The sequence below is a fragment of the Ranitomeya imitator genome, chromosome 1 (genome assembly GCF_032444005.1).
Source record: "Ranitomeya imitator isolate aRanImi1 chromosome 1, aRanImi1.pri, whole genome shotgun sequence".
NCBI lineage: Eukaryota > Metazoa > Chordata > Amphibia > Anura > Dendrobatidae > Ranitomeya > Ranitomeya imitator.
This window is the reverse complement of record NC_091282.1, coordinates 417,854,431-417,873,383: the sequence shown is the minus strand read 5'-3', so window position 1 is coordinate 417,873,383 and position 18,953 is coordinate 417,854,431. Positions and strand designations below refer to the sequence as shown.

Below are 18,953 nucleotides of genomic sequence, written 5' to 3'. Positions count from 1 at the left end.
CATCACCCTAGAGCTCGTTGGTGCTTGTCCTTTTGTGATTCCCTGCCATTGGAATCATGACACTCCTCATAGGGATTGCGATTGTGCAATTAATTTGATTCCTGGTAGTAAGTTTCCTAAGGGCCGATTGTTCAATTTATCTGTGCCAGAACACGCCGCTATGCGGAGTTATATAAAGGAATCCTTGGAGAAAGGCCATATTCGCCCGTCGTCATCACCGTTAGGAGCAGGGTTCTTTTTTGTGGCCAAGAAGGATGGTTCTTTGAGACCTTGCATTGATTACCGCCTTCTTATTAAAATTAGTCAAATTTCAGTATCCTTTGCCATTGCTGTCTGATTTGTTTGCTCGTATTAAAGGGGCTAGTTGGTTCACCAAGATAGATCTTCGAGGGGCGTATAATCTTGTGCGTATTAAACAAGGCGATGAATGGAAAACAGCATTTAATACGCCCGAGGGCCATTTTGAGTACCTGGTTATGCCATTCGGGCTTTCCAATGCTCCATCAGTATTTCAGTCCTTTATGCATGACATCTTCCGAGAGTACCTGGATAAATTCCTGATTGTGTATTGGGATGATATTTTGGTCTTTTCGGATGATTGGGAGTCTCATGTGAAGCAGGTCAGAATGGTGTTCCAGGTCCTTCGTGCAAATTCCTTGTTTGTGAAGGGGTCAAAGTGTCTCTTTGGAGTTCAGAAGGTTTCATTTTTGGGGTTCATTTTTTCCCCTTCTACTATCGAGATGGACCCTGTTAAAGTCCAGGCCATTTACGATTGGACTCAACCGACATCTGTGAAGAGCCTGCAGAAGTTCCTGGGCTTTGCTAATTTTTATCGGCGCTTCATCGCTAATTTTTCTAGTGTTGCTAAACCGTTGACTGATTTGACCAAGAAGGGTGCTGATGTGGTCAATTGGTCTTCTGCGGCTGTAGAGGCTTTTCAGGAGTTGAAGCATCGTTTTTCTTCTGCCCCTGTGTTGTGCCAGCCAGATGTTTCGCTTCCGTTTCAGGTTGAGGTTGATGCTTCTGAGATTGGAGCAGGGGCTGTTTTGTCGCAAAGAAGTTCTGATGGCTCGGTGATGAAGCCATGTGCTTTCTTTTCTAGAAAGTTTTCGCCTGCTGAGCGTAACTATTATGTTGGTAATCGTGAATTGTTGGCCATGAAGTGGGCATTCGAGGAGTGGCGTCATTGGCTGGAAGGAGCCAAGCATCGCGTGGTGGTCTTGACAGATCACAAGAATTTGACTTATCTTGAGTCTGCCAAATGGTTGAATCCGAGACAGGCTCGATGGTCGTTATTTTTCTCCCGTTTTGATTTTGTGGTTTCGTACCTTCCGGGCTCTAAGAATGTGAAGGCTGATGCCCTGTCAAGGAGTTTTGTGCCTGACTCTCCGGGTGTTCCTGAGCCGGCGGGTATTCTCAAAGAGGGGGTAATTTTGTCTGCCATCTCCCCTGATTTGCGGCGGGTGCTGCAAAAATTTCAGGCTGATAGACCTGACCGTTACCCATCGGAGAAACTGTTTGTCCCTGATAGATGGACTAGTAGAGTTATCTCTGAGATTCATTGTTCTTTGTTGGCTGGGCATCCTGGAATCTTTGGTACCAGAGATTTGGTGGCTAGATCCTTCTGGTGGCCGTCTTTGTCACGGGATGTGCGTTCTTTTGTGCAGTCCTGTGGGACTTGTGCTCGTGCCAGTGGGTTGCTTTTGCCCTTGCCGGTCCCGAAGAGGCCCTGGACGCATATTTCTATGGATTTTATTTCAGATCTCCCCGTCTCTCAAAAGATGTCGGTCATTTGGGTGGTTTGTGATTGCTTTTCTAAGATGGTCCATTTGGTACCTTTGTCTAAATTGCCTTCCTCCTCTGATTTGGTGCCATTATTTTTCCAGCATGTGGTTCGTTTTACATGGTATCCCGGAGAACATCGTTTCTGACAGAGGTTCCCAGTTTGTTTCAAGGTTTTGGCGATCCTTTTGTGCTAGGATGGGCATTGATTTGTCTTTTTCCTCGGCTTTCCATCCTCAGACAAATGGCCAAACCGAATGAACTAATCAAACTTTGGAAACATATCTGAGATGCTTTGTTTCTGCTGATCAGGATGATTGGGTGTCCTTTTTGTCGTTGGCTGAGTTCGCCCTTAATAATCGGGCCAGCTCGGCTACTTTGGTTTCGCCGTTTTTCTGCAATTCTGGTTTCCATCCTCGTTTCTCTTCAGGGCAGGTTGAGTCTTCAGACTGTCCTGGTGTAGATACTGTGGTGGATAGGTTGCAGCAGATTTGGACTCATGTGGTGGACAATTTGACATTGTCCCAGGAGAAGGCTCAACGTTTCGCTAACCGCCGGCGCTGTGTGGGTCCCCGACTTCGTGTTGGGGATTTGGTTTGGTTGTCGTCTCGTTATGTTCCTATGAAGGTTTCCTCTCCTAAGTTTAAGCCTCGTTTCATTGGTCCGTATAAGATTTCTGAGGTTATCAATCCTGTGTCATTTCGTTTGGCCCTTCCGCTTCTTTTGCCATCCATAATGTGTTCCATAGGTCGTTATTGCGGAGATACGTGGCGCCTGTGGTTCCATCCGTTGATCCTCCTGCCCCGGTGTTAGTTGAGGGGGGGAGTTGGAGTATGTGGTGGAGAAGATTTTGGATTCTCGTGTTTCGAGACGGAAACTCCAGTACCTGGTCAAGTGGAAGGGTTATGGTCAGGAAGATAATTCCTGGGTTTTTGCCTCTGATGTTCATGCTGCCGATCTGGTTCGTGCCTTTCATTTGGCTCATCCTGGTCGGCCTGGGGGCTCTGGTGAGGGTTCGGTGACCCCTCCTCAAGTTGGGGGGTACTGTTGTGAATTCTGTGGTCAAGCTCCCTCCTGTGGTCATGAATGGTACTTCGGCTGGTTCTGTCCATGGACTTCCTCTGGTGGGTGTTTCTGAGTTTCCTTTCACATGTGACGAGGTTAATTCGTTAGCTGCTGCTCTATTTAACTCCACTTAGATCTTTGCTCCACGCCACCTGTCAATGTTTCAGTATTGGTCTAGTTCACTCCTGGATCGTTCTTGTGACCTGTCTTCCCATCAGAAGCTAAGTTCCAGCTTGTAAATCTTTGGTTTGCTATTTTTCTGTCCAGCTTGCTATTTAATTTGTTGTCTTGCTTGCTGGAAGCTCTGGGACGCAGAGGGAGCGCCTCCGCACCGTGAGTCGGTGCGGAGGGTCTTTTTGCGCCCTCTGCGTGGTCTTTTTGTAGGTTTTTGTGCTGACCGCAAAGTAACCTTTCCTATCCTCGGTCTGTTCAGTAAGTCGGGCCTCACTTTGCTTAATCTATTTCATCTCTGTGTTTGTATTTTCATCTTTACTCACAGTCATTATATGTGGGGGGCTGCCTTTTCCTTTGGGGAATTTCTCTGAGGCAAGGTAGGCTTTGTTTTCCTATCTTCGGGGCTAGCTAGTTTCTTGGGCTGTGCCGAGTTGCATAGTGAGCGTTAGGCGCAATCCACGGCTATTTCTAGTGTGGTTGATAGGTTTAGGGATTGCGGTCAGCAGAGTTCCCACGTCACAGAGCTCGTCCTTTATTATCAGTAACTATCAGGTCATTCCGTGTGCTCTTAACCACCAGGTCCATTATTGTCTTGACCACCAGGTCATAACAGGTCAGATCTCCCGATGTGACTGTACTACACTTGAGATCGTCGTGGGACACTAGGTATTAAGTGGACTATGTTGGACAGGATAACTAGCCAGTTAAGGCTAAGCAAACAGCTGTGAGCTGATATTAATAGTTTGGGAACCTTTGGCTTTTGGCTCCTGCCCAGAATACTAACATCTGCCCTCAGCCGTCGGCTTTCCCTCTGCTGGTTATGAAAATTTATGCTGGAGCCCATGCAATTTTTTTTTTTACATTTTTTGAAAAATAAACAGATACTGCATTTCTCTCCAGGAGTTTCTGGACAACTTTGGTGTAATTGTTTGCTCTTGGGTTTCCGAGAAAGTCCTTGACAAGGTCTGTGAATGATAGTCAAGCATTCTTTTGGATTTGAGAGTTCTGACATTGTCCTGATGAAATGTTCATCTTTGAGCTGCCGAATCTGTGGACTATCAAAGACATCTGCCTTGATTTTTTTTTTCCAAATGACCGACTAGGAAATGACAAAATAAGGTACTTGAAACCGTCTCCTTCAGTTAGCAAAGCTTTAACGAATTGCTTCATGAGACCGAGTTTCATGTGTAGAGGTGGGAATATAATGTTCTTTCTGTCAACAAGTGGCTCATGTAGAATGTTTGGATCACCAGTTTTAGGTTTGAGTTTAGATCTTGGAGGCCAATTAGTCTCCACCCAATGCTTCTCGCGAGCTCTGCTGTCCCACTTGCACAGAAAGCAAGGCTACTTGTGCACGTGCGTTGCTGACCAAGAAGTAACATACCATTTATAGGCATTGCCTGGTCCATATGGATAAATCTGTAGTCACTCTGTGTGACTGCAGACTCCCAAGCACACGCAATGTGTTCTGCGTGGATTTGCCAATCTCTGAGCCAGGACCGGAGGGTATGTATGCGTTATACATACTCCCGGCCACAGCAGGTCCAGTTGGGCAGCCTCGCTTTATACACTTGTATGGAGCGAGGCCACGCCCTTTAGTCGGTTATGCCCACTGGACGGCCGCGTGACTAGTCAATGAGGTTTGGCCGGGAATATGTACACCGTGCGTTTGCTGTGGGGATTCATAAGTCGACTTGGACTGGACAACACCTTCAAGGTCCACACAGATGATCCAATTGTGTTTGTGATATTGCAACAACTCAATTACTCTCTTTATGTGTCTATTCTTCACAAGGAGAAACTGAATAGCCAATTTGAACTTTGCTCAAAAAATTGTCATTGTGGAGGAGGACACACGTTCATTTGAGTTAGTTTGACATTCCTAATTCCTCAATTAAACAATGTATGTTATGGCAATACACAAAGCCACTGTTGTTGGGATTTCAGCTGAATGAGGGACTGAATGTATAGCTGATGGTAGGCTAGCATGCTGTGTGTTATATTTATTTTTCTTGTTATATCTTGAAGTTTTCACTTTACAAAAGTAACAGTATCTGGAATGATCTCCTGGCTCTCGCCAAACCATAGGTATATGGCGTCTTATCACATGTTTCTTCGTCAACATCCGTAAACTCTAGACGCACTTCTTGCACATGTTGTGAGGAGCCCAAGACTTTTCTTGATCACCAAGTTTTACTTTGAATTATGCAAAATAGGCTTACTTGACAAATGTGCTGCAAAAATGTTCAAAATACGGTACTTTCTCAGTGAATGTACACTCTGCAACACACATAATGAAGACACTACTGCACGCACAGTACATGCACACTTAGCTCTGCTGTATACACAGCCCTGCTACATGTGCACACACAGCTCTGATGCATACACACAGCTCTGATGCATACACACACCCACATGCGCACACATGCACATCTGCTGCAGTTACAGGGACGATTTTACACATAGTGTGGCCCTGGGCAAAATTTTAATAAGTGTGGCCCCCAAATGCACAGAAACAATTAGTGTTAATTTATATGGGCTAATTTCATGCCAGAAAGACAATAATAAACTATTTCAGCGTTATTTTATTAGACTGTTTACACATGCCAGAAAGCATTGATGGGCACAGAACACTTGCTAATACGATAGATTTGCCTCATTTTACAATACATGTTTCTGGCAGAACATCCTGTGTTTACACAGGATGATTTTCTGCCAATAATGTTAATGTCAACAAAAGCAATGTAATCATTCGACAAGTTAGGCTACTTTCACACATCAGTTTTTTGCCGTGAGGCAGGATCCGGCAAATTTTTGAAAATATGGATCCGTTGCAAATTGTGAAAAACGTGTGAAATTTTCAAATTGTGAAAATTGAGAAAGCATTTTGCTTGTACACTGGGTGATTGCCAGCCAGGCATGTTCATAGAAATTATTGGGGCCACCTTAGTAAAAAGTCATAATTGCTGACTTTTTATATAGAATAAGTTGATTAGTATTGCCGGCTGCCGTTGGTGCTCCCAACCAGACAGACCTGTAGTAGTAGTGTAGGGTCTGACAGTGGGTGCCCCCTAACGCAATCCCTGGCATTCTACACACTATGTATACGCTTACATCTTTTTAACTTTTTGCAGACATGTAAGCGATCACTTCAACAAGTCAGAACCTGCAGCTTTCGTACACGTGTACGTCGGGCAGTAGACCCGTTGGGCTTATCATAGATTATAACCTAAACTTTACAAGATAATATCTCCGCAACAAAAAGGAGAAACGAAAAAAAAAAGTTCACCTCTGTCAGCACTGTTCCATGATGTGTCCAGTTTAACATGCAAAAACTGGTGAAAGGTCCTCTTCTGATAACAAATTATTTTTTATGCAGGAATTGTTATTGTATACACAGTGATTTTTATGATTTTTTTTAAGGTCTTGAAGAACTGATGACTTCTGAAGAGAAATCTAGGTTGTATGCTGCTATCGGATACAGTGAAACAGCAGTGGACCCCACTCTGCCAAAAACCGTAAGAATAATGGAGTATAATTCTAATGGCTACATAAATTATAATTCGTATCTGACATTGGATCATTAGTATGATGGAAAAGTACATGCAAGATAACATACAGTAGAGATAATATTAGAACCACAGGAATCATAAGAACCAATAGCAAAACTCAAGACTGAATCTAACTCTCAAAAGGGTTAAAAAAAAAAGTGGTGAAGGAGAAATGTGTAGCTATCAAGCAGTTTGTTTGGAGTATCTAATTGCATATGTATATTGTCTTGGCTTTTTACCTGTGAATTGAAAAAATTTAGTTTAAAGGGAATCTGTCACTTACTTTTTTGTATAGAAGCTTATATACGAAAAAGTAGGTGACAGATTCCCTTTAAATAAAGATTAATATGAATAAATATGATCTTTTAGCAGGTTTAATCTCTAGAAAATACTATAGTCGACATGTACAGTGGGGAAAAAAAGTATTTAGTCAACCATCAATTGTGCAAGTTCTCCCCTTTAAAAAGATGAGAGAGGCCTGTAATTGACATCATAGGTAGACCACAACTATGGAAGTCAAAATGAGAAAACAAATCTAGAAAGTCACCTTGTCTGATTTGGCAAGATTTATTTAGCAAATTATGGTGGAAAATAAGTATTTGTTCATTAACACAAGTTCATCTCAATATTTTGTTATATATCCTTTGTTGGCAATGATAGTGGTCAAACATTTTCTGTAAGTCTTCACAAGGTTGGCACACACTGTTCGTGGTATGTTGGCCCATTCCTCCATGCAGCTCTCCTCTAGAGCAGTGATGTTTTGGGCCTGTCGCTGGGCTACACGGACTTTCAACTCCAAAGGTTTTCCATGACCTTCTTATGCTTCTTATGAAGCCACTCCTTCATTGCCCTGGCGGTGTGCTTGGGATCATTATCATGCTGAAAGACCATCCACCTTTCATCTTCAATGCCCTTGGTGATGGAAGGAGGTTTGCATTCAGAATTTCACGATACATGGCCCCAGTCATTCTTTCATGTACACGGATCAGTCGTCCTGGTCCCTTTGCAGAGAAACCGCCCCAAAGCATGATGTTGCCACCCCCATGCTTCACAGTAGGTATGGTGTTCTTTGGATGCAACTCAGCCTTCTGTCTCCTCCATACATGACGAGTTTTGTTTCTACCAAATGGTTCTACTTTGGTTTCATCAGACCATGTGATATTCTCCCAATACTCTTCTGGATAATCCAAATGCTCTCTACCAAACTTCAGATGGGCCCAGACCTGTACTGGCTTAAGCAGGGGGACACGTCTGGCACTGCAGGATCTGAGTCCCCGGCGGCGTAGTGTGTTACTGATGGTAGCCTTTGTTACAGTGGTCCCAGCTCTATGCAGGTCATTTACTAGGTCCCCTCGTGTGGTTCTGGGATTTTTGCTCCCCGTTCTTGTGATCATTTTGACCCCACGGGGTGAGATTTTGGGTGGAGCCCCAGTTCGAGGGAGATTATCAGTGGTCTTGTATGTCTTCCATCTTCTTATTATTACTCCCACAGTTGATTTCATCATACCAAGCTGCTTGCCTATTGCAGATTCAGTCTTCCAAGCCTGGTGCAAGGCTACAATTTTTTTTCTGGTGTCCTTCGACAGCTCTTTGGTCTTCACCATAGTGGAGTTTGGAGTGTGACTGTTAGAGGTTGTGGATAGGTGTCTTTTATACTGATAACAAGTTTAAACAGGTGCCATCACTACAGGTAATTAGCCATCACTACAGGTAATTAGTGGAGGACAGAGGAGCCTCTTAAAGAAGAAGTTACAGGTCTGTGAGAGCCAGAAATCTTGCATGCTGTTAGGTGACCAAATCTTTATTTTCCACGATAATTTGCAAAATAAATCTTGCCAAATCAGACAAGGTGATTCTCTGGATATGTTTTCTCATTTTGACTCATAGTTGGGGTGTACCTATGATGTCAATTACAGGCCTCGCTCATCTTTTTTTTTAAGTGGGAGAACTTGCACACTTGGTGGCTGACTAAATACTTTTTTCCCCACTGAACCTATTACATATCAGAGAATCATTTTACTTAACTTTCCCCTTAAGTGTTATGGTTCAATAACTTTTAAAAACATGGTAGTAATATTATGACCGTTATACAGTGAAAATATTTTATACCTCAGAATCGAGTGTCTATATGGCATCAAGATGTCAAAAATTCTAAAAGCTTCAACAGGTACTCATTAATAAAGTACATCCTTCAAATAAGTGGACACAGATTTAGAAATCTTGATAGCAATCAGTTAGAGAAGCTAGAGAAAATCTCAGGCTAATGAGAACCTTTATGTCAATCGGGCAGCATGAATCAGACACTGGCTGTATAATCTCAGCCAAGTATCTTTGACTATAAAACGCTGTGGAATTTCAGAAAAATTTCTTTAAAAATCGCTGGGGACAGAGTCACATGGGAGACTTAATGGGCAGTCACGTCCCTAACAGCTTCTTGCCGCACACTGCCCTGGATTCATAGGTCTCTCCTTGTGTGCATGTATTGGGGGAAATCTGTCAGTACAGATAAGTGGGTGAGTAGAAGCTTTTATAGTATGTTTCAGACTTACACCTACAGTTGTGTGAAAAAGTGTTTTACCCCTTCCTGATTTCCTATTTTGCATCTTTGTCACACTTAAGGGTATGTTCACACTATGCGGTTTTTACTGCGGAACCGCCGCGATTTTGCCGCTGCAGGTCCGCAGCTGTTTTCCATGCAGGGTACAGAACAATGTTACCCTATGGAAAACAAAAACCGCAGTGCACATGATGCGGAAAATCCCGAAAAAAAACCGCGCTGAATTGCTGCGGAAAAAAAGGACCATGTCACTTCTTTGTGCAGAATCGCAGCGATTCTGCACCCATAGAAATGCATTGATCCGCTTACTTCCCGCATGGGGCTGTGCACACCATGCGGGAAGTAAGCGGATAATGTTCGGGTTATACCCGGGGTGGAGGAGAGGAGACTCTCCTCCAGGCCCCGGGAACCATACTTGTGGTTAAAAAAAAAAAGAATTAAAATAAAAAATAAGCTATACTCGCCTCTTAAGTCTCAGCGCTGTACGCGGCCGTCCGGTCTCAGGTTTGCTATGCGACCAGGACCTTCGGTGACGTCGCGGTCACATGACCGTGACGTCACGAAGGTCCTGGTCGCACAGCATCTTTGGAACCGGACCGCCGCCTGCAGCGCCGAGGAGATCGGGACATCAGAGGGCAAGTATATAATTATTTTATTATTTTTAACACTACTATTGATGCTGCATATTGCTGCATATGCAGCATCAATAGTAGGGGTAAAATCCCGCAGCGGAACCCGCAGGACAGACCGCGATAAATCTGCAGGGATAACCGCAGTGGGTTTGCCCTGCAGATTTATCAAATCCGCTGCGGGAGAACCCGCAGGACAGGACGCAACGTGTGAATGTGGCCTAAATGTTTCAGATCATCAAACAAATTTAAATATTAGACAAAGATAAAACGGGTAATCACAAAATGCAATTTAAATGAAGGTCTTTATTAAGGGAAAAAGAAATCCAAACCTGTGTGAAAAAGTGATTTCCCCTAAACCTATTACATTTTTGGGCTACCCTTAGCAGCAACAATTGCAATCACAGTATTTGTGATAACTGGCAGTGAGTCTTTTACTATGCTATGGAGGAATGTTGGCCCACTCATCTTTGCAGAATTTTTGTAATTCAGCCACATTGGAGTGTTTCTGAGCTTGATCCGCCTTTTTAAGGTCATGCCACAGCATCTCAATCAGATTAAGGTCAGGACTTTGACTAGATGGACTTGCTAGTGTGTTTTTGATCATTGTCCTGTGTTTCAGCTTGAGGTCATGACGGTCATGGCCTGTTTGGTAGTTGTTCGTCTATGCTCCAGGGGTTAATGCTGGTAGCCTCTCTTTGGCTATGGGAGGGCTTTTTATAGCCTCTGTTAGGCCTCACTCCTTGTCAGTTATGCTTCTGCCCTCGGCTGAGTTAGTTGACCCCTGTGTGCCTGTGCTCCTTGTGCCTATTCTTGTTTTTCATCTCTTGGTTCTGACCCGGTCTGTCCCACCGTTGTGTATTTGACTACTGATTTGGTACGGTCTGCTTGCTTGCCTGGTTCTTGACTCCTGCGTGGTTTGTGACTATCCGTTCTGTCTGTCTCTTTGGTACCGTTATTGCCCCTCTTGGTTTTCTGACTTTTTTGGCTTGGCCCTGACTATTCTTCTGCTTCTGGTGCTCGTACCCAGCTGCCCCCTACTCTCTTTACCTCCCTGCGGTCCGGCCGGTCCCCGCCATATCCCGCCATCTCCTCCAGGTGTCCTGTATTTGGCTCCGGCCTGGTCCCCCCTTCCCCCTGCAGTCACGTGACCGCAGGTGCTCCTCACCGGAGCCGTCTCGTCTCTCCCCCCGGACGCTGCGAGCCCCGCTTGCCCGCACTTCACAAGATACGTACTGACCAGTGGGTATCCGTTGCACGGTTCCTGACAACGAACAGATGACTGGACATTCTCATTCAGGACTTTTTGGTAGACAGCAGAATTCATGGTTCCATTTACCACAGCAAGTCTTCCAGTCCTGAAGCAGCAAAACAGCCCAAGACCATCGCATTGTCACCACCATATTTTAATGTTGGTAATTATGATGTTCCTTTTCTGAAATGCTGTGTTACTTCTACACCATATGTATTGGGACTTACACCTTCCAAAAAGTTCAACTTTTGTCTTGTCAGTCCACAGAGTATTCTCTCAAAAGTCTTGAGGATCATCATGTTTCTGGCAAAACTAAGACGAGCCTTTATGTTCTTATTGCTCAGCAATGGTTTTCGTCTTGGAACGCTGCCATGCTGGTCATTTTTACCTAGTCTTTCTTATGTTGGAGTCATGATCACTGATATTAACTGAGGTAAGGGGGGCCAAGAGATCTTTGGATGTTGTTGTGGGATCTTTTATGATCTCTTGGATGAGACATCGGTGCCCTCTTTTGTGTGCTGGCCTTTCCTGGGAAGGTTCATCACTTTTCCATATTTTTGCCGTTTTTGGATAATGGTTCTCACTGTGGTCCGCTGGAGTCCCAAAGCTTTAGAAATGGCTTTATAATCATTTCCAGACTGTTAGATCTCAATTACTTTGTTTCTCATTTTTTTTCTAGAATTTCTTTGGATTGCAGCATGATGCTTAGCTTTTGAAAATCTTTTGGTCTACTTCACTTTGTCAGACAGGTCCTAATAAGTGATTTCTTGATGGAGAACAGTTGTGGCAGTAATCAGGCTTGCGTGTGGCTAGGGAATTTGAGCTCTGCTTCCCAAATATGTGATAATCCACAGTTAATTTAGGTTTTAAGGGGGATGGGGCAATCACCTTTTCACAAAAGGCCCTGTAGGTTTGGATTTCTTTTTCTCTTAATAATAAAGACCTTCATTTGAAAACTGCATTTTGTGTTTACTTGTGTTATCTTTGTCTAATATTTTAATTTGTTATTTGATCTGAAACATTTAAGTGTGACCAATAAGCAAAAGAATAGGAAGTTAGGAAGGGCCAAACACTTTTTCACTCAACTGTATACGGCTGAGATTATGCATTTGGTGTCTGATGCATACTGCCCGTGGTCCGGTCAACTTGCATCAGCTGTCTGGTTCCCTTCTAGGAAGAGAAATAAAGAGATGGGGAGAATGAGAGAGGGAAGTGGAGGAGAGGACAAAAAAGTGAAGTGGTCAAACTTTTTATAAGGATTTAGTAAAGGGCTATTCCATTTATCAACCATGACGAAAAGGCAAAATATCTGATCTTTGACTATGGAAGCCAAGTGGCATCATCCAGTTTGTCACTCTACATGCATTATTATATTTAGCACCTCTACCCATCACAATCCGATAGGGAATGATGAATATATCAACCTTCAGAGTCCTTTTTAATCTTGGAAATGGTCCTGGTGAGCATGGAAATTAGGGCTATTTCAACCATCTTGTGGAGATCACCGTGGTATGGTATGCTATACCGTGCAAGAGATTACAAGCAACTCCACCAAATATGCAACTTTGAGCCAGGGACAGAGACACACCTTCAGCGCCAGTGTGAAATCGAAGGAAAATTTTTTTCTTTTCAATTTTACAGGAGTCCCGTAGCACTGTAAAATGATTTTGCAGTTTATTTCTGTAGCCTACAGGAAACTGATATTTTGTGTTATTTTTTTTAGAGGATCCAAAGAGTTGGAGTTAAGCTGAGATCATTTTTGTTTGACCCTGCATTAACCAGAATATTCCCTGGGCTTGATTTGGGTTTGTTATCCTCTCCATTTCCAAGCTGGAACGTCAATGATGAAGTACATCTAGTGTGAAACTAGATATGGTAGCTTTATGGTGAATATATAATCTGGGAGACTGGTGCCTCCACTCAATTTATAATGTATTAGCAGGGAATATTTCAGACATGATCTACTAATCTTCCAAATGACATATCTGCCTAGCATCATTTTTTAAAGTGTCATTTGGGCAGGACAGAGGGAAACGTCTTGAATTTATTTATATCTGATTCGAGAGAGTAAAAGAGGTTTGTAGTTAAGATTAAATATTTCTTTGGGGTCTGCTAGGATTTGAATCCCAAGGTATTTCTCCATTAAAGGGTCTTGCAGTTTCGGAAAACACTTCTCCACTGGTAACAGTTCTTAAAAAAAAAAAATTGCACTTTACTCAACCTCCCCACGGCTCTACTTGTTTTTGTCTTGTCTGCAGCGCTGATATCTCGCTGACAGCTCTGCATCCAATTACTGAGCTCAGCGACTCTGAGCGTTTTGTGCCGTCAACTCTGAGCTCCATTATTGGCTGCAGCACTGTCAACATGATTCTGCATTCAATAACCGACACCACAAGCAGCAGTAACAACTCAATGTTGGACCCAGGAAGGGTGAGTAAGGCAAATTTTGTCTTTACTAACAAACTACAGCCAGGAGAGGGTTTTCTGGAACTGTGAAACCTCTTTACAATTTAGGTGTGAATATACTCTACATATGTTTTGTTTGCTTTATTGCCGCAATGTTTGTAATTATATGCGCACCCACCTGTACAGCATCATTATTGTGGTGGTGTTTACTTTTGTAGTATGAATCTATGATTGTATGCGTCAAACTGCTCAGCATGTCCATTCAGTTACAAGAGGAAAGAGGAAAATCTGAGCTGATAAATTTTGCCATAACAGATTTGAGCACAGTCTTAAAACAGCGACCTGGTGCACAAGCAGTTAGGTGAGTAGTGCAACTCGTTTCTTTATGTATTGTCAGTTTCCATTTCTTTTCATGGCAACCCTCCAGGAGAAAGACTCTGACTCGTTGTTCCCCTTTTCACCATTTTGTGACTTATTATTATTAAGTGTTAATAGGCAGTCTGCTACTTTTAATAACTGTGCAGTCTACACAGGAATGTGAAAAACCTCACAGTGCTTTTGATAAGCAATCTCATGAACTTATTTGGGCACTGCCTGAAGGCCTCTATTATTATTATTATTATTATTATTATTATTATTTATTATTATTATAGCGCCATTTATTCCATGGTGCTTTACATGTGAGGAGGGGTATACATAATAAAAACAGGTACAATAATCTTGAACATTAAAAGTCACAACTGGTACAGGAGGAGAGAGGACCCTCACAATCTACAAGGGATGGGTGAGGATACAGTAGGTGAGGATAGAGCTGGTCGTGCCTCCATGCACATTTCCATCGTTCAGCTGACGGCTATCTCCCCCTGACTTCCCCGTGCACTGAAGCGCTTTTCCTGGCTGAGAGCTCCTGTGTTCTTTGTGAGCCTCTGCTATACTTTTCTGCTGCTGGCTTATCTCCAAGGAGAATAAGGGTACCGTCACACTATACGATTTACCTACGATCACGACCAGCGATATGACCTGGCCGTGATCGTAGTTAAATCGTAGTGTGGTCGCTGGGGAGCTGTCACACAGACAGCTCTCCAGCGACCAACGATGCCGAGGTCCCTGGGTAACCAGGGTAAACATCGGGTAACTAAGCGCAGGACCGCGCTTAGTAACCCGATGTTTATCCTGGTTACAAGCGTAAAACTAAAAAAAACAAACAGCACATACTTACATTCCGGTGTCTGTCCCTTGCCGTCTGCTTCCCGCACTCACTGACTGCCGGCCGTAAAGTGAAAGTGAAAGCACAGCCGCTGTGCTCTGCTTTCACTTTACGGCCGGCAGTCACAGTGCGGGAAGCAGACGGCAAGGGACCTGACGGACACCAGAATGTAAGTATGTGCTGTTTGTTTTTTTTTAGTTTTACGCTTGTAACCAGGGTAAACATCGGGTTTCTAAGCGCGGCCCTGCACTTAGTAACCCGATGTTTACCCTGGTTACAAGCGAACGCATCGCTGGATCGCATCGCTAGATCGGTGTCACACACACCGATCTAGCGATGACAGCGGGAGATCCAGCGATGAAAGAAAGTTCTAAACGATCTGCTACGACGTACGATTCTCAGCAGGATCCCTGATCGCTGCTGCGTGTCAGACACAGCGATATCGTAACGATATCGCTGGAACGTCACGAATCGTACCGTCGTAGCGATCGAAATGGTATAGTGTGACGGTACCCTTAAGGTATTGGTCATTGAAATTCAACAGCTGTTGGGGAAGAGTCAGGAGGCCATCATACACATTTGACTATCATTCGATCCCCCAATATTGTCCCTTTTAATCTAATGTGTATGGGGGTCTTAACAGCACTTGATGAAATTTTTCATTAGGGAATTAGCAGTGAATGTAGTTTAGAAATAAACACTCTCTATTTTTCTGTACAGATTTGAAGCACAGGTTGGCACATTTGAAATAACAGGCATACCACATGGATACGACATACCATGTCTACTGTCTTCACGAAATGTTGTGGTAGACAATACCATTTCACTGTTGAGTCTCATGTTTGAAACCAATCCAATTGATGAAAGTGCTGACCAAAGACTAATAGTGGATTCTCAGCCTCTGGAAATGATATATGATGCTGTAAGTATTGTGTTATTGCTAAATTTGTGTGAAATTACCCGCTATCTCCTATAATTCTGGCTCACATTCAAGTGTACATTGCTTCAAAATTCTATTTCTGTGTGTTGGGAAATTACTTTTCTTTTTGCATCTTAAATTCAGGGATGGGGAAACCCCGGCTCACTGGCTGTCTACAGCCCGGGATGTCATTTCTCCCGGTCCCTGGGTAGAATCCCAGGGACTTCAGTGCTTGAGCCGCCTTCCTTGAGTATGCTTATGAAGCATCCACTGCGGCTCACGCAACAATTTATTACTCCCTAATGCTGGCCAGTGTTGTATCCTATGTGATTTATATACCATAATCTGTGTCTCTTTTGTGATGTATATACAGCGGTCTCTGTGTCTCCTAGGTGATGTATATACAGCAGTCTCAGTATATTCTATGTGACTTATATGCACTAGTTCCAGTGTCTCCTATGTGATCTATATACATTTGCCTCCCAGTGTCTCTCATGTGATGAATATACAGCAGTCTCGGTGGTTCCAAGGTGATGCATATATAGCAGCCCCTGTGTCTCCTATGTGATGTATATACACCAGTCCCAGTGTCTCCTTTGTGATGTACAGTACAGACCAAAAGTTTGGACACACCTTCTGATTTAAAGATTTTTCTGTATTTTCATTGACCTGGTCTCTAATCTGAGCTGCTGTTAACCTGCGATTTCTGAAGCTGGTGACTCGGATAAACTTATCCTCAGAAGCAGAGGTGACTCTTGGTCTTCCTTTCCTGGGGCGGTCCTCATGTGAGCCAGTTTCTTTGTAGTGCTTGATGGTTTTTACCACTGCACTTGGGGACACTTTCAAAGTTTGCCCAATTTTTCGGACTGACTGACATTCATTTCTTAAAGTAATGGTGACCACTCGTTTTTCTTTACTAAGCTGTTTTTTTCTTGCCATAATACAAATTCTAACAGTTTATTCAGTAGGACTATCAGCTGTGTATCCACCAGACTTCTGCACAACACAACTGATGGTCCCAACCCCATTTATGAGACAAGAAATCCCACTTGTTAAACCTGACAGGGCACACATGTGAAGTGAAAACCATTCCCGGTGACTACCTCTTGAAGCTCATCAAGAGAATGCCAAGAGTGTGCAAAGCAGTCATCAATGCAAAAGGTGGCTACTTTGAAGAACCTAGAATATAAGACATAATTTCAGTTTCACACTTTTTTGTCAAGTCTATAATTCCACATGTGTTAATTCATAGTTTTGATGCCTTCAGTGTGAATGTATAATTTTCATAGTCATGAAAATACAGAAAAATCTTTAAATGAGAAGGTGTGTCCAAACTTTTGGTCTGTACTGTAGATACATCAGCCTCAGGGTCTCCTTATATGATGCACTGTATATACAGCAATCTCAATATCTACCATGTGATATTTATATAAGTCTCAGTGTATCCTATGTGTTGTATATACAGCAGTATTTGTCTCTTACATGATATATATATACAACAGTCTTGGTGTCTCCTACATTGTGTGTATACAACAGTCTTGGTGTCTTCTATAAGATGAATATACAGCAGTCTTGGTGTCTCCTATATGGTCCTCCCACTGCTGGAGTTCTATAAACATCACATGAGCAGTGATGAATTTTCCACCTTGAAGACACGTGCAGTTATATGTAATATGCATCTGTGTTAGAAACCACTTACTGCTGCAATCAGGTCTTCACAAAACTTATCATTGCCATGAGGCAGTTTACACTCCAGAACCACCAACGTAAAGCGGGGAAAGTAGTTGCAAGTAGCAATATCATCAATACCACCTAACAACACACGTCTCACAGATCCAGCCATTACATTAGGAGTGAGTTAATGAAATGTTTGACCAAATATAAAAGGATAATTTTTAATTTGATAATTTTGTGCAACCTACAAATGATGGTATAAATATTCAAATAACCCTTGTCAGAAGAAAAGTTCTTCACCCCTGATGTCACGACTCTGTTGTCAGATATCCTGGGGCTCCTTCCCTCTCCCTAGCGCTAGGGTCACCCTAGCTATCCCTTCTCCCTGGATTACTTTTCATGGTGAAGACGTCAGGGCCATGTACCTTTCTGAGCTCCTGAATCTGCCCTTACTTTGTTTTTTTCCCCACCAAGGGTAGTGGGGAATAGTAGTGTATGAAAATATACAAGTCAGACTAACAAGGGAATACGTACAATACCAATCACACTAATATGCACTCACAAACCGCAGAGTGGTACACCGGAAAGTGAAGGAACGAAAAAAAACAAATAGGAGAGAATGAGGAAATACACACAACTGAATAACCAAGCAGCAGTCTTTGGATAAACACTCCAAACGCCACCTCAAACAACCAACTACTCCAGCGCCAGGCAGCATGAAACTAACGCTGGCAACCCTGGTAGCTAGAGACGAGTATATACAGGAGAGGGGAGAGGCCAACACTGAACAGCTGAGACCATCAACGCTGGAAAGCACTAGAAGCTGTCAACTGAACAGTTAAACCCATGCACTGCTAGCACAAACCCGAACCGTTTGATAAGATGGTGCGGTGCTTCTAATCTGCAGGAGTATGTGGAATCAGACACCACGGTCTTCTGCCTCCTCTCACAGTAAACCTTTGACACCTGGTTTAGAAGATACACAAATAAGTTGTGACATCCAAGTCACCAGGAAATTCTTATGCTTTATATTAAATGAATCAGGTTTATTCTAAAAGATAGAAAAAAGAATATTCATAGCCTTAGGTCATGATGTGATTACACCTGAAGCTGTGTGAATAGTCACTTGGTTCACAGCACTTGGTTCACAGCATAACCAGCAATTCTCTAAACTACTGTAATCTTCTTATCCACTTTGCAAATAATCTGATATTAGGATGAAAAAAATATAAATTTATGACCTGAAAAAACCTGTCATCAGAGAAAGATTACACTTATATCCTAGCTGTAAAAAGTTGGAAACTTTGTGAAAACAAAGATTTTTATTGTTTTTATTTATTACTTTTTTGTGCTGTTTTTTTGTTAGAAAACTATCAACAGTTTAGTGGATTTTTTCCGACCACCTAAAGAGGTCCACCTTGAGCAACTTACTTCGGCCACTTTGAATAAGCTGGAAGAGTTTCGAGATAAAACCTCAACAGGTAATCCAGGCTGTTTATCCTTGTTTTACTCATTGATTGGTAATTATAGATGTTGTGTTTTTTGTAGGTGATTCTTTTTTTCTTTGACCACTCTTTTGTGTTGTTAGTACTGTCTCTTTCAACAAGTTTAACCATATTAATCATCTATTTCAAGTAAGTGTTTCAAAAATGCGATCGTAGAATTGACAGTTTATTAAACTTTCTGATAAAAAAGACCAAGGCTATTTGCACACGATATCTTTAAGAAGCAAGTGCA

The 18,953-nt window shown here is 42.7% G+C and overlaps 1 protein-coding gene across 2 annotated transcripts in view; it reads left to right on the top strand.

Moving 5' to 3' along the window:
* Positions 1-18,953, top strand: part of VPS13A (vacuolar protein sorting 13 homolog A) — a 320,730-nt gene that overhangs the window by 97,221 nt on the left and 204,556 nt on the right. For both annotated transcript variants that reach the window (XM_069763032.1, XM_069763023.1), the window contains exons 16-19: positions 6,445-6,539; positions 13,635-13,777; positions 15,344-15,545; positions 18,583-18,697. In XM_069763032.1, coding sequence (XP_069619133.1) covers positions 6,445-6,539; positions 13,635-13,777; positions 15,344-15,545; positions 18,583-18,697 — 555 coding nt within the window. The remainder of the gene's footprint in view (positions 1-6,444; positions 6,540-13,634; positions 13,778-15,343; positions 15,546-18,582; positions 18,698-18,953) is intronic.